The sequence below is a fragment of the Anolis sagrei genome, chromosome 3, assembly GCF_037176765.1.
Source record: "Anolis sagrei isolate rAnoSag1 chromosome 3, rAnoSag1.mat, whole genome shotgun sequence".
Classification (NCBI taxonomy): Eukaryota; Metazoa; Chordata; class Lepidosauria; order Squamata; family Dactyloidae; genus Anolis; species Anolis sagrei.
In genome coordinates, this window is record NC_090023.1 from 10,106,137 (window position 1) to 10,124,088 (window position 17,952).

Below are 17,952 nucleotides of genomic sequence, written 5' to 3' on the forward strand. Positions count from 1 at the left end.
AGATTATTATTATTATTATTATTATTTATTTCCTTCACTTGCCAACGGCGACTCAGAGCGGTTAACAACCAGTATCAAAAATACAGTACAAAATCATTAGTCATTTAAAACAGTAATATCAATTAGTTAACATCAGGACATCAATACAACAATACAGGAAAACAACAATCCATCAGCTGGAATGTGTCCAGAGGAGGGCGACTAAAATGATAAAAGGTCTGGAGAACAAGCCCTACGAGGAGCGGCTTAAGGAGCTGGGTATGTTTAGCCTGAAGAAGAGAAGGTGGAGAGGGGATATGATAGCCATGTATAAATATGTGTTAGGAAGCCACAGGGAGGAGGGAGCAAGCTTGTTTTCTGCTTCCTTGGAGACTAGGACGCGGAACAACGGCTTCAAACTACAAGAGAGGAGATTCCATCTGAACATGAGGAAGAACTTCCTGACTGTGAGAGCCGTTCAGCAGTGGAACTCTCTGCCCCAGAGTGTGATGGAGGCTCCTTCTTTGGAAGCTTTTAAACAGAGGCTGGATGGCCATCTGTCAGGGGTGATTTGAATGCAACATTTCTGCTTCTTGGCAGAGTGGGGTTGGACTGGATGGCCCATGAGGTCTCTTCCAGCTCTTTGATTCTATGATTCTACGTCTCATCAATAGAATCAGCATCCGATCTCGTCCATTAATCCATATTCCAGTAATCAATCAATTGTGCTGCTTAGTTGAAAGCCTGTTCGAAGAGCCAGGTCTTCACTCTCTTCCTGAATGCCAATAAGGAGGGGGTCGATCTAATGTCTGTAGGAAGGGCATTCCACAGCCGAGGGGCCACCACTGAGAAGGCCCTGTCTCTAGTCCCTGCCAGGCGTGCTTGTGAAGCCGGCGAGACCGAGAGCAGGGCCTCCCCAGACGATCTTAACATCCTAACTGGTTCATAGGAGGAGATTATCTGCTTTGAAGAGGATTATATGAGTTTACTGCCATAATACTAATACATATAATAAAAAACTTGATATATATATATGTGTGTATGTGTGTACTACAAATTATGATATAGTTGATATATCAAGTCAAACTGACTCATTGATTCTGGTTCTACATTATTTAAATACCCCAAAACAAGTAGCACATCTGTGTGTCTTTCTGTTCCTCATATTTACTCATGTTTCGGAGAGACAAAACCCAGAAATATGAACCTTTGGATGAATAAGAATCAAATGTGCGTGACCGTGTGAACCCACACAATCTCTTCGATCATCTGGAGAGGCCCTGCTCACGCTCCCGCCACCATCGGTGGGGACGAGGGAGAGAGCCATCTCGGTGGTGGCCCCTCGACTCTGGAACTCACTCCCCAGGGATATCCTAGTTATAGGAGTTATCCTAGTTATAGGTCACCTTGTCATGCCCAGCATTTTTAAAATTTTAATTATGACATTTGGCCCTGCCATAGGTTTTTAATGCGTCGTGGTGTTATTGTTACTGTTTATTGCTTTGTTTATGAGTTTATTTATTGTTTGTATTGCTGTTGTTGCTTTTTTATTGATGTATTTGGGCTCGGCCTCTTGTAAGCCGCACCGAGTCCTTCGGGAGATGGTAGCGGGGTATAAATAAAGGATTATTATTGTTATTATTATTATTATTATGTTAGAAGCTGTGAGAAAGTAACCCTGAGATACCCTCTGTGGCCGGGAGAGCTTTTGCGCAATTAAAACTTGTGCACCAGTTGCGCCCGTACCTTGGGAAGTCGGATCTGGCCACGGTGGTCCACGCTCTTGTTACATCCCGAATAGATTACTTCAACGTGCTCTACATGGGGTTGCCTTTGAAGACTGTTCGGAAACTTCAACTAGTCCAACAGGCGGCGGCCAGATTACTCACCGGAGCGTCATACAGGGAGCATACCACCCCCCTGCTATGTCAGCTCCACTGGCTGCCGATCCAGTTCCGAGTACAATTCAAAGTGCTGGTCTTGACCTATAAAACCCTATACGGCGCCGGCCCAGCGTACCTGTCCGAACGTATCTCCTTCTACGTCCCACCTCGGAGTTTAAGATCTGCTGTGGTGGCCCTGCTCTCAGCCCCTCCTTTATCTCAAGCGAGACTGGTGGGGACGAGGGACAGGGCCTTCTCGGTGGTGGCCCCTCGCCTGTGGAATGCACTCCCCGGGGATATTAGGACATCAACATCCCTCCTCTCCTTCAGGAAGAAGCTAAAAACTTGGATGTGGGACCAGGCCTTCGGGTAGGCTGGCAGATGGATAAAGACCACCAATAATGACCAAAGTAGGAATGGACAACGACAATGCTAAATGGTTTACGGACTTGGCTTGGTGACCACTGACCATAAGATGCATTTTAATTGCTGCTAGTCTATTGTCTGATTGTTTTAATCAGTTATAACTATGATATTATGTGTTAAATTTGTGTATTGTATATCGCATTGTATGTTGTAATTGTTAGGCATCAAATTTGTGCCTTTTGTAAGCCGCCCTGAGTCCCCCCTAGTGGGTTGAGAAGGGCGGGGTAGAAGCACCCCAAATAAATAAATAAATAAATAAATAAAATTAGGGAGTATCTGGTATCCGCCAAGCAGCTGCAGAATCGTTTACACTTCTACTTCCTTTGTCCTGCGTACTGTGTACTTCATGTCTGGTCGCTTACTGTAATGGATGTGTTTTGGAACTGCTCTAAGTAAATTGAACCTGCTTTGTAACCAGACGTCTCCAGAGTCCATGTTTTCTTCTAAGCCTGTGCAAAACTTCCGCTAATGCTAACAATTAGATCGTCCCCCTCCCTCCTGACTTTCTGAAAAAAAGTAAAGACCTGGCTCTTTGAGCAAGCTTTTGAGAATGCAGAGGAATAGATAACATGAAACTATGAATGATGAACATGGAATGGCCAGAAGATGTTACTGGATAACATTTTAAACAAGATTACACCAATGATTATATGCTTTAACGTTTTTTATTTATGTTTTATATTGTAATGTTGATAGTTTTTAATGGCACTTTTATGAATGCCTGACATCAATATAAATAAATAAAATAATTTGGATTTTATATGGCAGTGTAGAAGGGACCCAAGCTTCCAAGCTCAGGCAAGATCTGGTGATATTTATACCTGGTGGCGATAAGATAGCCCTATTTATATATACAAAGAGATGTAATAATGATGATAGAGTAAAATGATAAATGTAATAATAATAAATAGAGCAAAATAATAAATGTAAAACAAATAATAATAACAAAGTAAAATAATAAATAACCTTGACTCGAGTATAAGCCGAGGGGGACTTTTTCAACCTAAAAAAGGGCTGAAAAACTAGGCTTATACTTGAGTATTTACACTTCAACTCCTATCTGTAACTGGATTGATATGCAAAGTACCTGTATGCTGACTACATGAAGTTTGTGTGTAAACCAACCATGTTACTTTTAAAGAAGTCGGCTTATTTTTTGTCTCTTAAGATCATGATTTAAACCAAGATGTTTTAAGGGAGAGTAGATGTTTTTTGGGCAACTGAAAAGAACACTTCTGGAACTGATATATATGCTTTTGTGCATTGGCATATCTTTGTTCCTAACAGGGAGGAGGGAGCAAGCTTGTTTTCTGCTTCCTTAGAGACTAGGACGCAGAGCAATGGCTTCAAACTACAAGAGAGGAGATTCCATCTGAACATGAGGAAGAACTTCCTGACTGTGAGAGCCGTTCAGCAGTGGAACTCTCTGCTCCGGAGTGTGGTGGAGGCTCCTTCTTTGGAAGCTTTTAAACAGGGGCTGGATGGCCATCTGTCAGGGGTGATTTGAATGCAATGTTCCTGCTTCTTGGCAGGGGGTTGGACTGGATGGCCCATGAGGTCTCTTCCAACTCTTTGATTCTATGATTCTATAATAGTTCAAAGGGATATCTAGGTATATCAGTCTAACAGCTGAGAAACCTAATTGCCTTGCATAAATACTAGTGGATATTTACCACTAAGGAGAAGGTTGACTCAAGCGAGTTTTTAACTCTTCTCAGGAAGATCATACTTTACAAAAGGTTATGATACCTAACAAGGTCATGCCTTTCCAAAGATTCCCAGTTTTCCCAAATGGTTATACATGCCATTTTCCAAAAGGTTATGGAAATTTCCGTTTTCCCTAAAGTTTGGCCTAACATAAAGAATTTAACTAATAATAACCAGAACACGGTTTGTGTCCTTTTTAAGGTCATATGCCGCGGCAATAAGAGCCGCAAAGAAAACTTTCTTTGCGGCCACTATTGCGTCTGCAAAGAACCGTCCGGCTGAACTGTTCCGAGTTGTCAGAGGCCTATTAAAACCCACCATTCAGGATGGGTGCCCTGATGACTTGGCAGCTCGCTGTGAAGCTTTTGCTCAGTTCTTTGCAGACAAAGTCGCTTTGATCCGCTCTGGACTGGACACCACATTAGCGGCAGTCTCTGAGGATGTAACACGAGCATCTGCTTGTCCAATTTTGATGGATTCTTTTCAATTGGTTCAAACCGAGGATGTGGACAAGGTGCTTGGAGGAATGAGAGCTACCACATGCATCCTAGACCCCTGCCCATCCTGGCTTCTAAAGGAGGCCAGAGGGGGATTGGCCGAGTGGGTTAAGGTGGTGGTTAATGCCTCCCTTCGGGAAGGCATTTTTCCAGCCAGCTTAAAGCAAGCTGTGATAAAACCGCTGTTGAAGAAACCATCACTGGACCCCACTCAATTGGTAAACTATCAGCCTGTTTCCAATCTTCCCTTTTTGGGCAAAGTCATGGAACGTGTGGTGGCCTCACAACTCCAGGCATTCTTGGTAGACACGGATTATCTAGATCCGGCACAGTCTGGCTTTAGGCCGGGACATGGTCCCGAGACAGCCTTGGTCGCCTTAGTGGATGATCTCCGTCGGGAGCTCGACAGGGGGAGTGTGTCCCTGTTGGTGCTACTCGACCTCTCAGCGGCCTTCGATACCGTCGACCACGGTATCCTTCTGGGACGCCTCGCAGGAATGGGTCTCGGAGGTACTGCTCTGCAATGGCTCCGGTCATTCCTCGAGGGTCGGTCTCAGAAGGTGTTACTGGGGGACTCCTGTTCTACCTCACAACCTTTGTTTTGTGGGGTTCCTCAGGGTTCAATACTGTCCCCCATGTTGTTCAACATCTACATGAAGCCGCTGGGCGAGATCATCCGGAGTTTCGGGGTGCGGTGTCATCTGTACGCAGATGATGTCCAGCTCTGTCACTCCTTTCCACCTGCTACTAAGGAGGCTGTCGAGGTCCTGAACCGGTGCTTGGCTGCTGTGACGGTCTGGATGGGGGCGAACAAATTGAAATTGAATCCAGACAAGACAGAGGTACTCCTGGTCAGTCGCAGGGCCGAACAGGGTATAGGGTTACAGCCTGTGTTAGACGGGGTCGCACTCCCCCTGAAGACACAGGTTCGCAGTTTGGGTGTGATCCTGGACTCATCGCTGAGCCTGGATCCCCAGGTTTCGGCGGTGACCAGGGGAGCATTCGCACAGTTAAGACTCGTGCGCCAACTGCGACCGTACCTTGGGAAGTCTGACTTGGCCACAGTAGTCCACGCTCTGGTTACATCCCGCCTTGACTACTGCAACGCTCTCTATGTGGGGTTGCCTTTGAAGATGGCCCGGAAGCTCCAACTAGTCCAACGGGCGGCAGCCATGGTATTAACAGGAGCAGGGCGCAGGGAGCATACAACTCCCCTGCTGTACCAGCTCCACTGGCTACCGATTAGCTACCGAGCCCAATTCAAAGTGCTGGCTTTGACCTTTAAAACCCTAAACGGTTCTGGCCCTACATACCTATCCGAACGCATCTCGGCCTATCAGCCCACCAGGACCCTAAGATCTTCGGGAGAGGCCCTTCTCTCCATCCCGCCTGCTTCACAGGTGCGGCTCGCGGGTACGAGAGATAGGGCCTTTTCTGTGGTGGCCCCGCGGCTTTGGAATGCCCTCCCTACTGAAATAAGATCAGCCACCTCGCTAATGGCATTTCGGAAAAAACTGAAAACTTGGATGTTCCAGCAAGTTTTCGGCTAACCCGACGTGATGATGTTTTGATCATGGATTAGCAATCTCGGACAACGAATTGGATTGTGACTTTAATTATGAGATGTTCTGGTCTGTATTGGTGGCCCAATACTATGTATGTATATGTATGTATTTTATATTTTAATTTTATATTTTAAATTGGAATATTGTAGTTTTAAATATGCTGTAAACCGCAATGAGTCGCCGTATAGGCTGAGATATTAGCGGTATACAAGTGTACCAAATAAATAAATAAATAAATAAGAATTAAACCATTTCAATTGATTTTCCGATTTCTAACCATTAACATTGCTAAGTTAATTTTGAAATCTAGGATTCCAAACTTGGTCCAAAACCACCCCTCATTGAAAAGTGACCAACACTGAAAAAATGTGGCCTATGAGAATGTTACTCAAAGTGTTGCTCCACAAGACATTGGCTGCTGGCTGGAAAAAACCCAGGAAAATAGTTGCTGCTAATGGGCATTGTGCAGGTACAACTGCAACAGGAGCTCCAATTTTGTTTGCTTTGCATTTAATGTTTGTTATAGTCCTAAGTTTCAGGGACTCTGCAGATAGGTGGCTTCTTTTGGCTGCAATCATAGGGCAAGCCACATGTCAATTATAGTTAGGTTCCCTGGTCCCGCCCCCTTTTGGGTCTTTGGAGTGAAAAGGAGCCAGTTTGGGTTCAGTCCACACAGAGAAGCTTTCCATGCAGGACATAATACTAAGAGCTCCTGTAGAAAGCTTCGTCTTCTACAGCTTGGCCGGCGTTATACAGCCCACAGCTTGGCCGAGGATCATACAGCCTTACAGCTCCTTTGCTGAGGGACTTCAGCCAGCCATCACTGAAACCTGAACTCCTTTTCCCTTGGAAGTCTACAAAGCTCTGCTTGGTAAGGGTTACTTGTGGAAGCCAGACGCAGTTGGTCCCGGGTGTAGGGACTCCATGCCAACAGAGGTAAAGACAAACTGCCCAGATTAGAAGTTAAGGATTTCCCCATTAGTTAAGTTACAGTTAAGAAGATAGTGCCTGTTCCCTGTGGACAAGATTGAAAGAGCCAATAGACTGTTAAGAAAGCCTTAAAGTACCTGTTTGTTTTCATTAATAAAGAACTTTGTTGAACCTTTAAGCAATCTAAAGACTTTGTTTTAAGGAAATCCAAAGGCCTTTAATCTGAGGCAGCCCCGGCATCCCGTTGGGCACACAGAATTTATGTCCTGTCTACAGTCTGATGCACAGGCCCAGCGTGCAACAGCACAGGCATAAACATATCCTTGATATATGAGTGGGAAAATGTCGATTGTAGATAGCATAAGAAGTACTGGTCTGCACAGAGAAAATAACACAACCCATTTGCATTTGCAGTCCACACTGCAAGGGAAATCCAAGAGCAAGACTGGCCAAAACTTTAATTTCTGGCAAATTATCACAGAACATGTGAAAATCCCACAACTGAAAGGCAATAATGTATCACACAAAAAAGATGACAAAATTGTGTCCCACAGATAACCCAAGGAAAAAGAAATTTGTTCCATGACAACATGCAACATTTTGCAACTTTTGAAGGATGTGCTCCAAATTTACATAACATTCAAGGAAATAGAAGACACAAAAGAATCAAACTGGTCTAAGCATTCGTAGAGAAATAAAATGCATCTGTATGAAAGATTCTGTTGCTTATGCACTATTCTATTGACAGCAACACAACAGAACTTGCATTTTATGGATTTTGTAGACCATATTAGCCTTTACCAATAGAAGAACCCCACTAAGTGTATTGCTCCAGTGGAAACAGTTATGATGGCTGTATGGCCATCTGTTGGGAGTGCTTTGATGGTGTCTTCCTGCATGGCAGGATAAGGTTGAACTGGATGGCTCTTGTGAACCAACTCGCTGATTCAGTATGAAAGACTGGTAATAAACCCCGGTGTTGTAATCCTACATTGTATGTGCTTACTTAGACATAAATCCCACTATGTTCCATTCATCTTACTCTTAGGGAAGTGCATACAGGATTGCAGCCTAAGATAAACAAATAAACATGTGAAGCTGGTGAGTTAGATGCTGTCTGCAATGTGATGACTTATGCTGGCCTTATTACAACTACCATTATTCAATTTATATCCTACCCTGTCAGATGGCTACCTATGCTCACTGCTGCCAAAATACTTTGTTCCCAAACTCTGATCTTCCAGATGATTGACTTCAACTCCCAGAAGCCCAAACCAGCTTGGCCAGCTGTCAAGAATTCTGGGAGCTGAAGTCCAACATACCTGGACTGGGAACAACTGCTCTAGATATATACCCCATCTAGGTGCCTAGGATCTAGCTACAAATAATCTTTTATGTGTTGTTGAAGGCTTTCATGGCTGGAATCACTGGGTTACTGTGAGTTTGCCGGGCTGTATGGCCGTGTTCCAGAAGCACTCTCTCCTAACATTTTGCCTACATCTATGACAGGTATCCTAAGAAGCTGTGAGGTCTGTAGACAAGTGGGGTTTATATATCTGTGTTCACACTTGTCTGTTTGAGGCAAGTAAGAATGTTGCAATTGACCACCTTGATTAACATTGAATAGCTTTGCAGCTTCAAAGCTTGGCTGCTTCCTGGCTGGGGGAATCTTTTGTTAGGTGGGTGTTATCTGGCTCTGATGGTTTCTTGTCTAGATTTCCCCTGTTTTCAGAGTGTTGTTTTTTATTTACTGTTCTGATTTTAGAGTTTTTAAATACTGGCAGCCACAATTTGTTCATTTTCATGGTTTCCTCTTTTCTGTTGAAATTGTCCCCATGTTTGTGGATTTCGATGGCTTCTCTGTGTAGTCTGACATGGTGGTTGCCAGAGTGGTTCAGCATTTCTGTATTCTCAAATAATATTCTGCGTCTCTGGTTGAATTACTCTGCAGTGCTTTTCATGTTCCTTGATTCGTATTTTCGCAATGCTGCGTGTGGTGGTCCCTATGTAGTCTTGTCCACAGCTGCATAGTATACAACAGATTCCTGCAGAGGTGAGAGGATCTCTCTTGTCCTTTGCTGAACGTAGCATGTGTTGGATTTTCTTAATGGGTCTAGATAATTTGTATGTTGTGTTTCCTCATCAGCTTCCCTATGCGGTCAGTGGTTCCCTTGATGTATGGCAAGAACACTTTTCCTCTGGTGGATCTTTGTCTTTATTCTTGTAGCCACAAAATGTCCTTCTCCCACCATGGACATTCCACAAATATATAAAGCCCACTTGCCTAGTTTCCAATAAACCTCACAACCTCTGAGGATGCCTGCCATAGATGTGGGTGAAACGTCAGGAGAGAATGCTTCTGGAACATGGCCATACAGCCCGGAAAGCTCACAGCAACCCAATCATCTTTGACCGTATGAATTCTGAAAGGGCTCAGAGAATGTCTAACTTTTGTGGGCACGGCTTGTGGACAACATCATGTTGCTTCCTTTCCCTTCTGGCAACCAGACAGCAGAACAGTTTGTGCAAATATCCAGCACTACTAGCTTCCTACCATTTTGCCTTGCTCCATTTTCTCCTGTTGTTGTCATTCCAAATATCTAGAGCTTGCATCTTTATTTCTTCTAAATCTGATAAACTGGGCGTTCACATTTAAAAATAGAGGCAAAACTGTTACTCTGAGGGATTTGAACATATTTATATTTATGTGCCTGAGCTCATATGATGTAGGTGAGGGAATGTGTTTCAACAATTATCATGCTATGCTCAACTCAGAGGTTTCCTTCACTCAGAAACCTTTTCACTGTTGAAGTTTAGCTTGTGCACAAGTGCATACATCTCTAAGAATTGTAGCTTCATAGCAGCAATTTCTGATAAATTAGATTGCACTAGTATCCAGAGGGAAAATAAGAGATTAGTAGACGTCTTCTGCCAGTAGACAAAAGAAGACAATTTTAAACCCCCCATCTCTAAGTAAACCAGTGTTTCTCAACCTTCCTAATGCTGTGACCCCTTAACAGAGTTCCTCATGTGGTGGTGACCCCCAACCATAACATTATTTTTGTTGCTACTTCATAACTGTAATTTTGCTACTGTTATGAATCGTCATGTAAATATCTGATATGCAGGATGTTTTTACAAATCCCAAATATCCGATATGCCCAAATTTGAATACTAATGGGGTTGGGGGTGATTGATTTTGTCATTTGGGAATGTTGGAATTGCTGGGATTTATAGTTCACTTAAAATCATAGAGCCTTCTGAACTCCACCAATGATGGAATTGAATCAAACTCGGCACACAGAATTCCCATGACCAAGAGTAAATACTGGGAGGGTCTGGTGGACATTGACCTTGAGTTTTTGGAGTTGTAGTTCACCTACACCCACTGTGGACTCAAACAATGGTGGATCTGGACGAAACTTGGCACAAATACTTAATATGCCCAAATGTGGATACTGGTGGAGTTCAGGGAAAATAGACCTTGACATTTGGGAGTTGTAGTTGTTGGGATTTATAGTTCACCCACAATGAAATAGCATTCTGAACCCCACCAATGATAGAATTGGACCAAACTTCCCACACAGAACCCCCATGACCAACAGAAAATACTATGTTTTCTGATGGACTGGCGACCCCTCTGATACCCTTCGCGACCCCCGCAGGTTGAGAAACACTGAAGTAAACCATTCAAATATTACTAATTGTTTTTCGAGAGTAGAGACAGGCAGTTTCATTCCAGCTGTGGGCTATTCTATAAACTCAATACAACTCAGTCCTGCAGTATTGTCCCTTCTTCACCTTGATGTTTTGGTTCTTCTCTACCAGGCACAATAGCATCAAACAAGCAAAAAGAGAGAAGAACAAGTATGGTGCAGACAATCCCTTCTCCCAGTGCTAATGTCATTGCTGGTGCCGTCATAACAATGACAAAATGGACTCCTCCCTTTCGAACAATGTTTCTTGGAGAAGCACAGTCTATTGACAAAGTCCTGCTGAAAGTGCATTGTGCAGTTGCTCCATTTAGCCCACATACCGATTCATTGCCCATCCCTATCCGAGTGTCAACGCAGACCGGTTAGTCAACCAAGTGAGGATTAACTTCCAAATTAGTGGAAGTTAGTCAATCAAGTGAGGATTAACTTCCAAATTCAGATTAGTGCATCTGGGCCCCATGTGTAACTCATGTTGAGAAGACACGAGTCCAACATGTCCTCGCTACCACTGAAAAATACAAAAGGCTTTGTCTACTTGTACCGAATTAGCCGGATAATCTTATTATTCATGAAATCCGAGGAGTGCGGGTGAGAAGAATCGACGCAAAAGCCATCGCTCATGGCAATTTTCAGTACCTCCTCCACAAACATCTGGAAACTGTTAATTTGCTTCTTAGACGGCAGTACCCACAACCGCTTTAAGTTCTGCCTGGTGTACTCTTCTTCGGGGAGGCCTTCTACACTCGCAACCCAGTCTAAGGTGACATGGTAGGGATCCTCCAGGTAGCTGGATATCGAGGAGAGATTGCCGTTGAAACAGTAGAAGACTTTAGATCCTAGAAGCTTCAGAAACAAGCTGGAGGTGCTGAATATGTGAGCAGTGAACACTTCCATATTGGAAGACGACAGGCTGTAGATCTGGGGAGCTTCACGCACCGTGAAATGAACCATCTGAATCCTCTGGTCCAAGGTGATATTGAGCATGGCGTTCTTTTCTGCTTTGGAGAGCTCCACCTCCTTCTCCTGCAAGGCCTCGATCAGCGGCTGGACCTGGTAGAAATCTGCTTCTCGTCGGAGCAGCCCCATTTCTTGGAAGTCCTCAGGGAGGTCCAGGTGAGAGGTTCTCAAGAAGTTGAGGATGTAGCGGAAAACCTTCCCGTCTCTGTCGATGAAGCAGTTGCCTTGGCCGTCCCTCTTGGTGGGCATCTTCCCACTGAACATGGCACCCAACATGGAATCTGGGAAGCTGGTCAAGGTGGAGAGCGAAGTGGTATACAACTTCCCACCGACGTTTAGCGTTATCGGCTCCGACATGGTAGGAGAAGAGCTCAATGCCAGGAACAGATCTAGGGATAGGAAACAACAAGTACCAGATATTCAAGGATGAGTTATTTAGCTTTTGAAACTGGCTGGGGGATTCTGGGAGGTGTAGTCAAAAAAGTAATGTTTGCAAGTTCCCATCCCTCTCTGAAAAATCTATCCCAGTTATACCTTACCTGTTCATGCCCAGCATTATTTTTTAAATTTTAATTATTGCATTTGGCCCAGCCATAGGTTTTAAACATTTGCTGTGCTACTTTCAATGTTTATTGCTTATTTTTTTTGTTTATGATATTTATTTTAACTGTTTTGTATTGTTTGTTTGTTATTCCTTTCATTATTGATGTATTGTGGGCTCGGCCTCACGTAAGCCGCACCGAGTCCCTTGGGGAGATGGTAGCGGGGTATAAATAAAGATTATTATTATTATTATTAATGATAACAGTAGTACTAACTGATAGCAAGAGGTAGAAGGTACTATTCTCCTTACTAGGTAAACAAGGGCAGACAGCCAATATTGATCATCTCTCTAAACAATGCAGTAGCTTCAATATACCTGCAAGTTAGAGGGGTCAATGGCACTGGTCCAGGGAACCAAATATAAGTTGGTCTGAACAGCTTGAAGGAAACATTGTGAAATCATATTATGTACTCAGCAGCTGAATAGCATAACATCCAGGACAGTTTGGCGGTTTTAGGATGTTGATTCAAGCAGGAATCGAGCTAAATAGCCCTGGCAAGTATCTCTTTCCATAGGAAATACAGGTAGATTTCTGTCAACGATGTAAATATGTTCATCAGCATTACTTCATCAATGGAATATTTACTACCTTAATTTCATCACCTCAAATAAGCCAGATGTATATTTACAGCAGAGTGAATATAGTACCTGCTGATGTTTGTTTCCAGTACCTTCCATGGAAGCTTAAGTCCCATTATAATGTAATATAATATATTGTATATACATATATTTATAACATTATAATGTAATGCAATACAATACTAATAATGATATGATATTATAATAATTATATATTTATATTACATGTAATATTACTAATAATAGTACAATATAATGGTATAATATTACAATATAGTGAAAGGTAAAGGTTGTTCCCTGACATTAAGTCCAGTCATGTCTGACTCTGGGGTGTGGTGCTCATCTCCATTTCTAAGCTGAAGAGCCGGCATTGTCCATAGACACCTCCAAGGTCATGTGGCTGTCATGACTGCATGGATATTGTATATACATATAATATTTATAACATTATAATGTAATGCAATACAATACTAATAATAATATGATATTATAATTATATATTTATATTACATGTAATATTACTAATAATATTACAATATAATGGTATAATATTACAATATAGTAATATTTAATACTGATATTGTACTAAGCTAATAATATAATATATTGTATGTATATATATTTTGTAAGCCGCTCTGAGTCCCCTTCGGAGTGAGAAGGGTGGCATATAAATGTCATAAGTAAATAAATAAATGATATACATATAAAATGGCATTCCTTTTATAAAATGGCAAAATCAAGGTATGCTTTTTGGAATATTTAAAAAATATTTAAAAGACACATACAGTTGAATATATGGATGCAGACTCTGTGGATACACAGGACCAAGTGTATAATCATATTTAAAGAAACTACAAGTCAGGGATGTAGCCCTTGAGATTTGGTTTGGACTGTAAGGTCCAACAGACATAGCCAATGCGGCTAGTGATGAGGAATGCCGGGGGTGGTAGTTCAATGATATCTGAAGACATTAAGGTTTAATGATTAAGCTGTCTGTATACTCTTTTTAATTTGTGACACAGCCTGAGTCTTGGAGTGTGTATGTTTACGAGTAAATGAGAAATATAATTATATTTGCCCACTATAAGTCTTGGTTGGGGCAGGTTTCAAAGCTTGATTGGCTTTTTGGAGTTGAAATCAAATAAGTATCTTTTCTAAGGTATATGTAATCTCCAAAGTAAAGGTTTCCCCTTGATATTAAGTCCAGTCATGTCCGACTCTGGGGGTTGGTGCTCATCTCAATTTCTAAGCCAAAGAGCCACCGTTGTCTGTAGACGCCTCCAAGGTAATGTGGCCAGCATGACTGCATGGTGCACCGTTACTTCCCGCCTAAGCAGTACCTATTGATCTATTCACATTTGCATGTTTTCAAACTGCTAGGTTGGCAGAAGCTGGGGCTAACAGCTGGAGCTCACCTCGCTTCCCGGATTTGAAACACCGACCTTCAAAACACCGGCCAGCAAATTCAGCAGCTAGGTGGTTTAACCCACTGTGCCACCAAAGGCTCCTGATCCCCACTTAAAACCTTCCTTTGACTAATATATCTACCATGTTGGACTGGGTGGCCCATGAGGTCTCTTCCAACTCTATGATTGATTCTATGTATTTTCAGGACTCTAAGTCACAATGTAAATAAAGGCACAGCTAAGCACTGTAAATTTCCACATGGGCTGGATGGTTATATTGGCCTTGTTCCCTGGCTGTGTGCCTGTGATCTCTTGAACTCAGCCTTAAAATCATAGGCAATCTAGGTTGACGCTGCTCAACAACAGGGGAAAAAACCCAATAACCTGTGTTATGGTTTACCAACTTTGGCTCACAGCAGCATGTGGGAACAAGAAATGAACAAGCTGATTGAAAAATTAATTGTCTCATATCGTGTTGGCTTTTCCAGTTGTTTCTCTTCAATCGTGCTGTCGTCTGGGATTGCAACACCATTAGCATCATCATTATTACTATTATTATTTGAAACACAACAAGATGAGTCCACTGCAAACAAGATCATTCTGCTGGCTGTTGTATTGGATCACACGTCGGACACCTCCCAAGTGTCTAGGACCGTGTGATGTATTGGCGAAGAATGCGTGCAGATCCCAGTAAGGTGGCCTTTTGTGATAATTTTGACAGCGCCGATTGTGTTTAAGTGCAGGCCAAGGTCTTTAGGCACTGCACCCAGTGTGCCGATCACCACTGGGACCACCTTGACTGGCTTGTGCCAGAGTCTTTGCAGTTCGATCTTAAAATCCTCATGTCGTGTCAGCCTTTCCTGTTGTTTCTCTGCAATCCTGCTGTCACCTGAGATTGCGACATCGACAATCCATACTTTGTTTTTTAACACGATTGTGAGGTCAGGAGTATTGTGCTCCAGAACTCTGTCTGTCTGAATTTGGAAGTCCCAGAAGAGTTTGGCGTGTTCACTCTCTGTAACTTTTTCTGGCTTGTGATCCCACCAGTTCTTTGTTGCAGGCGGATGGTATTTGTGGCACAAGTTCCAATGAATCATCTGAGCAACGGTGTTGTGCCTCTGCTTGTAGTCTGTCTGCGCAATCTTCTTGCAGCAGCTGAGGATGGGATCTATTGTTTCATCTGCTTCCTTGCAGAGTCTACACTTGGGATCTGTCGTTGACTTTTCAATTCTGGCTTTGATGGCATTTGTTCTAATGGGTTCTTCTTCTTCTTATTTGAAAACACAAGATGAGTCCACTGCAAACAAGTTCACTCTGCTGGCTATTGTTTTGGATCCCACGTCGGACACTTCCCAAGTGTCTAGGACTGTGTGATGTATCGGCGAATAATGCTTACAGATCCCAGTAAGGTGGCCTTTTGTGATAATTTTGTCAGTGCCGATTGTATTTAAGTGCAGGCCAAGGTCTTTAGGCACTGCACCCAGTGTGCTGATCACCACTGGGACCACCTTGACTGGTTTGTGCCAGAGTCTTTGCAATTCAATCTTTAAATCCTCATATCGTGTCAGCTTTTCCAGTTGTTTCTCTTCAAACCTGCTGTCACCTGGGATTGCAACATCGATGATCCACACGCTGTTTTTTAACACTATTGTGAGGTCAGGAGTATTGTGCTCCAAAACTCGCAACATTGTTGTTGTTGTTATTTGTTAACACGATTGTGAGGTCAGGAGTATTGTGCTCCAAAACTCACAAAATTATTGGTGTTGTTGTTGTTATTTGAAATACAACAAGACGAGTCCTCTGCAAACAAGATCACTCTGCTGGCTGTTGTATTGGATCACACATCGGACACTTCCCAAGTGTCTAGGACTTTGTGATGTATCGGCAAATAATGTATGCAGATCCCAGTAAGGTGGCCTTTTTGCAGCTGGCAGGTGGTAATCTTGTCAGTGCTGATTGTGTTTAAGTCCAGGCCAAGGTTTTTAGGTACTGCACCCAGTGTGCCGATCACCACTGGGACCACCTTACTTATTATTATTATTATTATTATTATTGGGGCTACTATATAGTTGAAATGCATGGGTAAAACATAAGACCATTAAAATATATGGAAATACATGGAAATACATTAAAATCATGCATACCAATGAAATGGTACATTGGAAAGTCATAGTTTGGGCTTGAGTGTTAGGACAGATTCCAATACTAAATGAGATCTGCACCCCAAAGGGTTGGAGGGCTTCCCAGTTCATCCCTCCCCTGCCCTGTTGTTTGCTCACCTGCCTCTTAGCCATTTGCCTCACCTACCTTTTCCTACCTGTCTCTCCTCTGGAGCCCTCCTTACTCCAGGCGATGGAAAGCAGAGCAAATGCACTGGGGAAAAGGGCAGGAGGCTGAGCAAGGGGGCCCTTTAATGCCCAGCCTTAGGAGCCGGGCGGGAAAGTGACAAGGAAACGCCAACCTCTTCCCGCAAGGCACGTCGGGAAGTGTATTTCACCAGGACGCTCCTGCAATCGCCTCCAGGGGAAGCAGAACTACAATTCCCTTGATGCTCAGCGGCGAGAAGGCCGGCAAGCGATCAGCTGGTGTTAAAGGGGACGTAACGCTAAAAGTGTGGTTTGGGTGAATGTGAATAGATTGATAGATATGATATATAGATAAACAGATATGATACATAGTTTAATGATAGATGCTAGATTAATAAATAGATGACATATCTCCCTTATTAATATCATAGATAGATAATAGATTGATATTATTATTATTATTAAACTTTATTTGTTCCCCGCTAGCATCTCCCGAAGGATTCGATGCGGCTTACACAGGCCAAGGCCTCAACACACAACATAACAATACAATCTAAGCAAATCAAACAATTAAAAACAGAATAAAGCAAAATAAACAACAGGCACAATACACTAAAACACAATAAAACTGGGCCGGGCCAGAGAATGGGTACAAGATTAAAAGTGCTGATGTGACAGGAGGTGTATATGGGGCTTCTAGGGCAAGTGCGATGTGCGATGTGCAGCAATCATTGGTTCTGATAAAGTGCTTATGGGACTTGGTAGAGGAGATTTCCTAATCTGGGAAGGCGCATCGGAAAAGCCAGGTCTTCAAGTTCTTTCTGAAGACTGCCAATGTAGGGGCCTGTCTAAGGTCTTTGGGGAGGGTGTTCCAGAGTCGGGGGGCCACCACGGAAAAGGCCCTGTCCCGCGTCCCCGCCAAGCGCGCTTGCGACGCCGGTGGGATCACGAGCAGGGCCTCTCCAGATGACCGAAGTGAACGTGTGGGTCCATAGATGGAAATGCGGTCACGCAGGTAGGGTGGTCCCAAACCATTCAGGGCTTTGTAGGTAAGCACCTGCACCTTGAATTGGGCTCGGAAAATAAACGGCAGCCAGTGGAGCTCCTTGAACAGGAGGGTTGACCTCTCTCTGTAAGGGGCCCCAGTTAGCATCCTGGCTGCTGATCGTTGGACCAGTTGGAGCTTCTGAGCCGTCTTCAAGGGCAGCCCCACGTAGAGCACATTGCAATAATCCAATCTGGAGGTGACCAAGGCATGGACCACTCCGGCCAGATCCGCCTTCGCGAGGTACGGTCGCAGTTGGCGCACAAGTCTCAGTTGTGCGAAAACCCTCCCGGACACCGCCGACGCCTGAGCCTCAAGCGTGAGCGATGAATCCAAGAGGACTCCCAAACTG

General features: G+C 43.4%; 1 protein-coding gene across 2 annotated transcripts; it reads right to left on the reverse strand.

Moving 5' to 3' along the window:
* Positions 1-7,388: 7,388 nt before the first annotated feature.
* KCTD21 (potassium channel tetramerization domain containing 21) lies at positions 7,389-16,712 on the reverse strand. Of its 2 annotated transcripts, none has more exons than XM_060771221.2 (2): positions 16,567-16,712; positions 7,389-12,049 (listed from the first exon to the last, which is right to left on the reverse strand). In XM_060771221.2, exon 2 carries the CDS (start codon positions 12,015-12,017, stop codon positions 11,235-11,237), a length of 783 nt encoding a protein of 260 aa, XP_060627204.1. In that variant the 5' UTR covers positions 12,018-12,049; positions 16,567-16,712; the 3' UTR covers positions 7,389-11,234. The 2 variants fall into 2 exon arrangements, with proteins under 2 accessions (XP_060627204.1, XP_060627203.1); XM_060771220.2 differs by having other exon boundaries at positions 16,557-16,711.
* Positions 16,713-17,952: the final 1,240 nt, after the last annotated feature.

Bases quoted from the DNA above. Each gene is read 5' to 3' on its own strand.
- KCTD21 (XM_060771221.2), bottom strand. From the start codon at position 12,017: ATGTCGGAGCCGATAACGCTAAACGTCGGTGGGAAGTTGTATACCACT.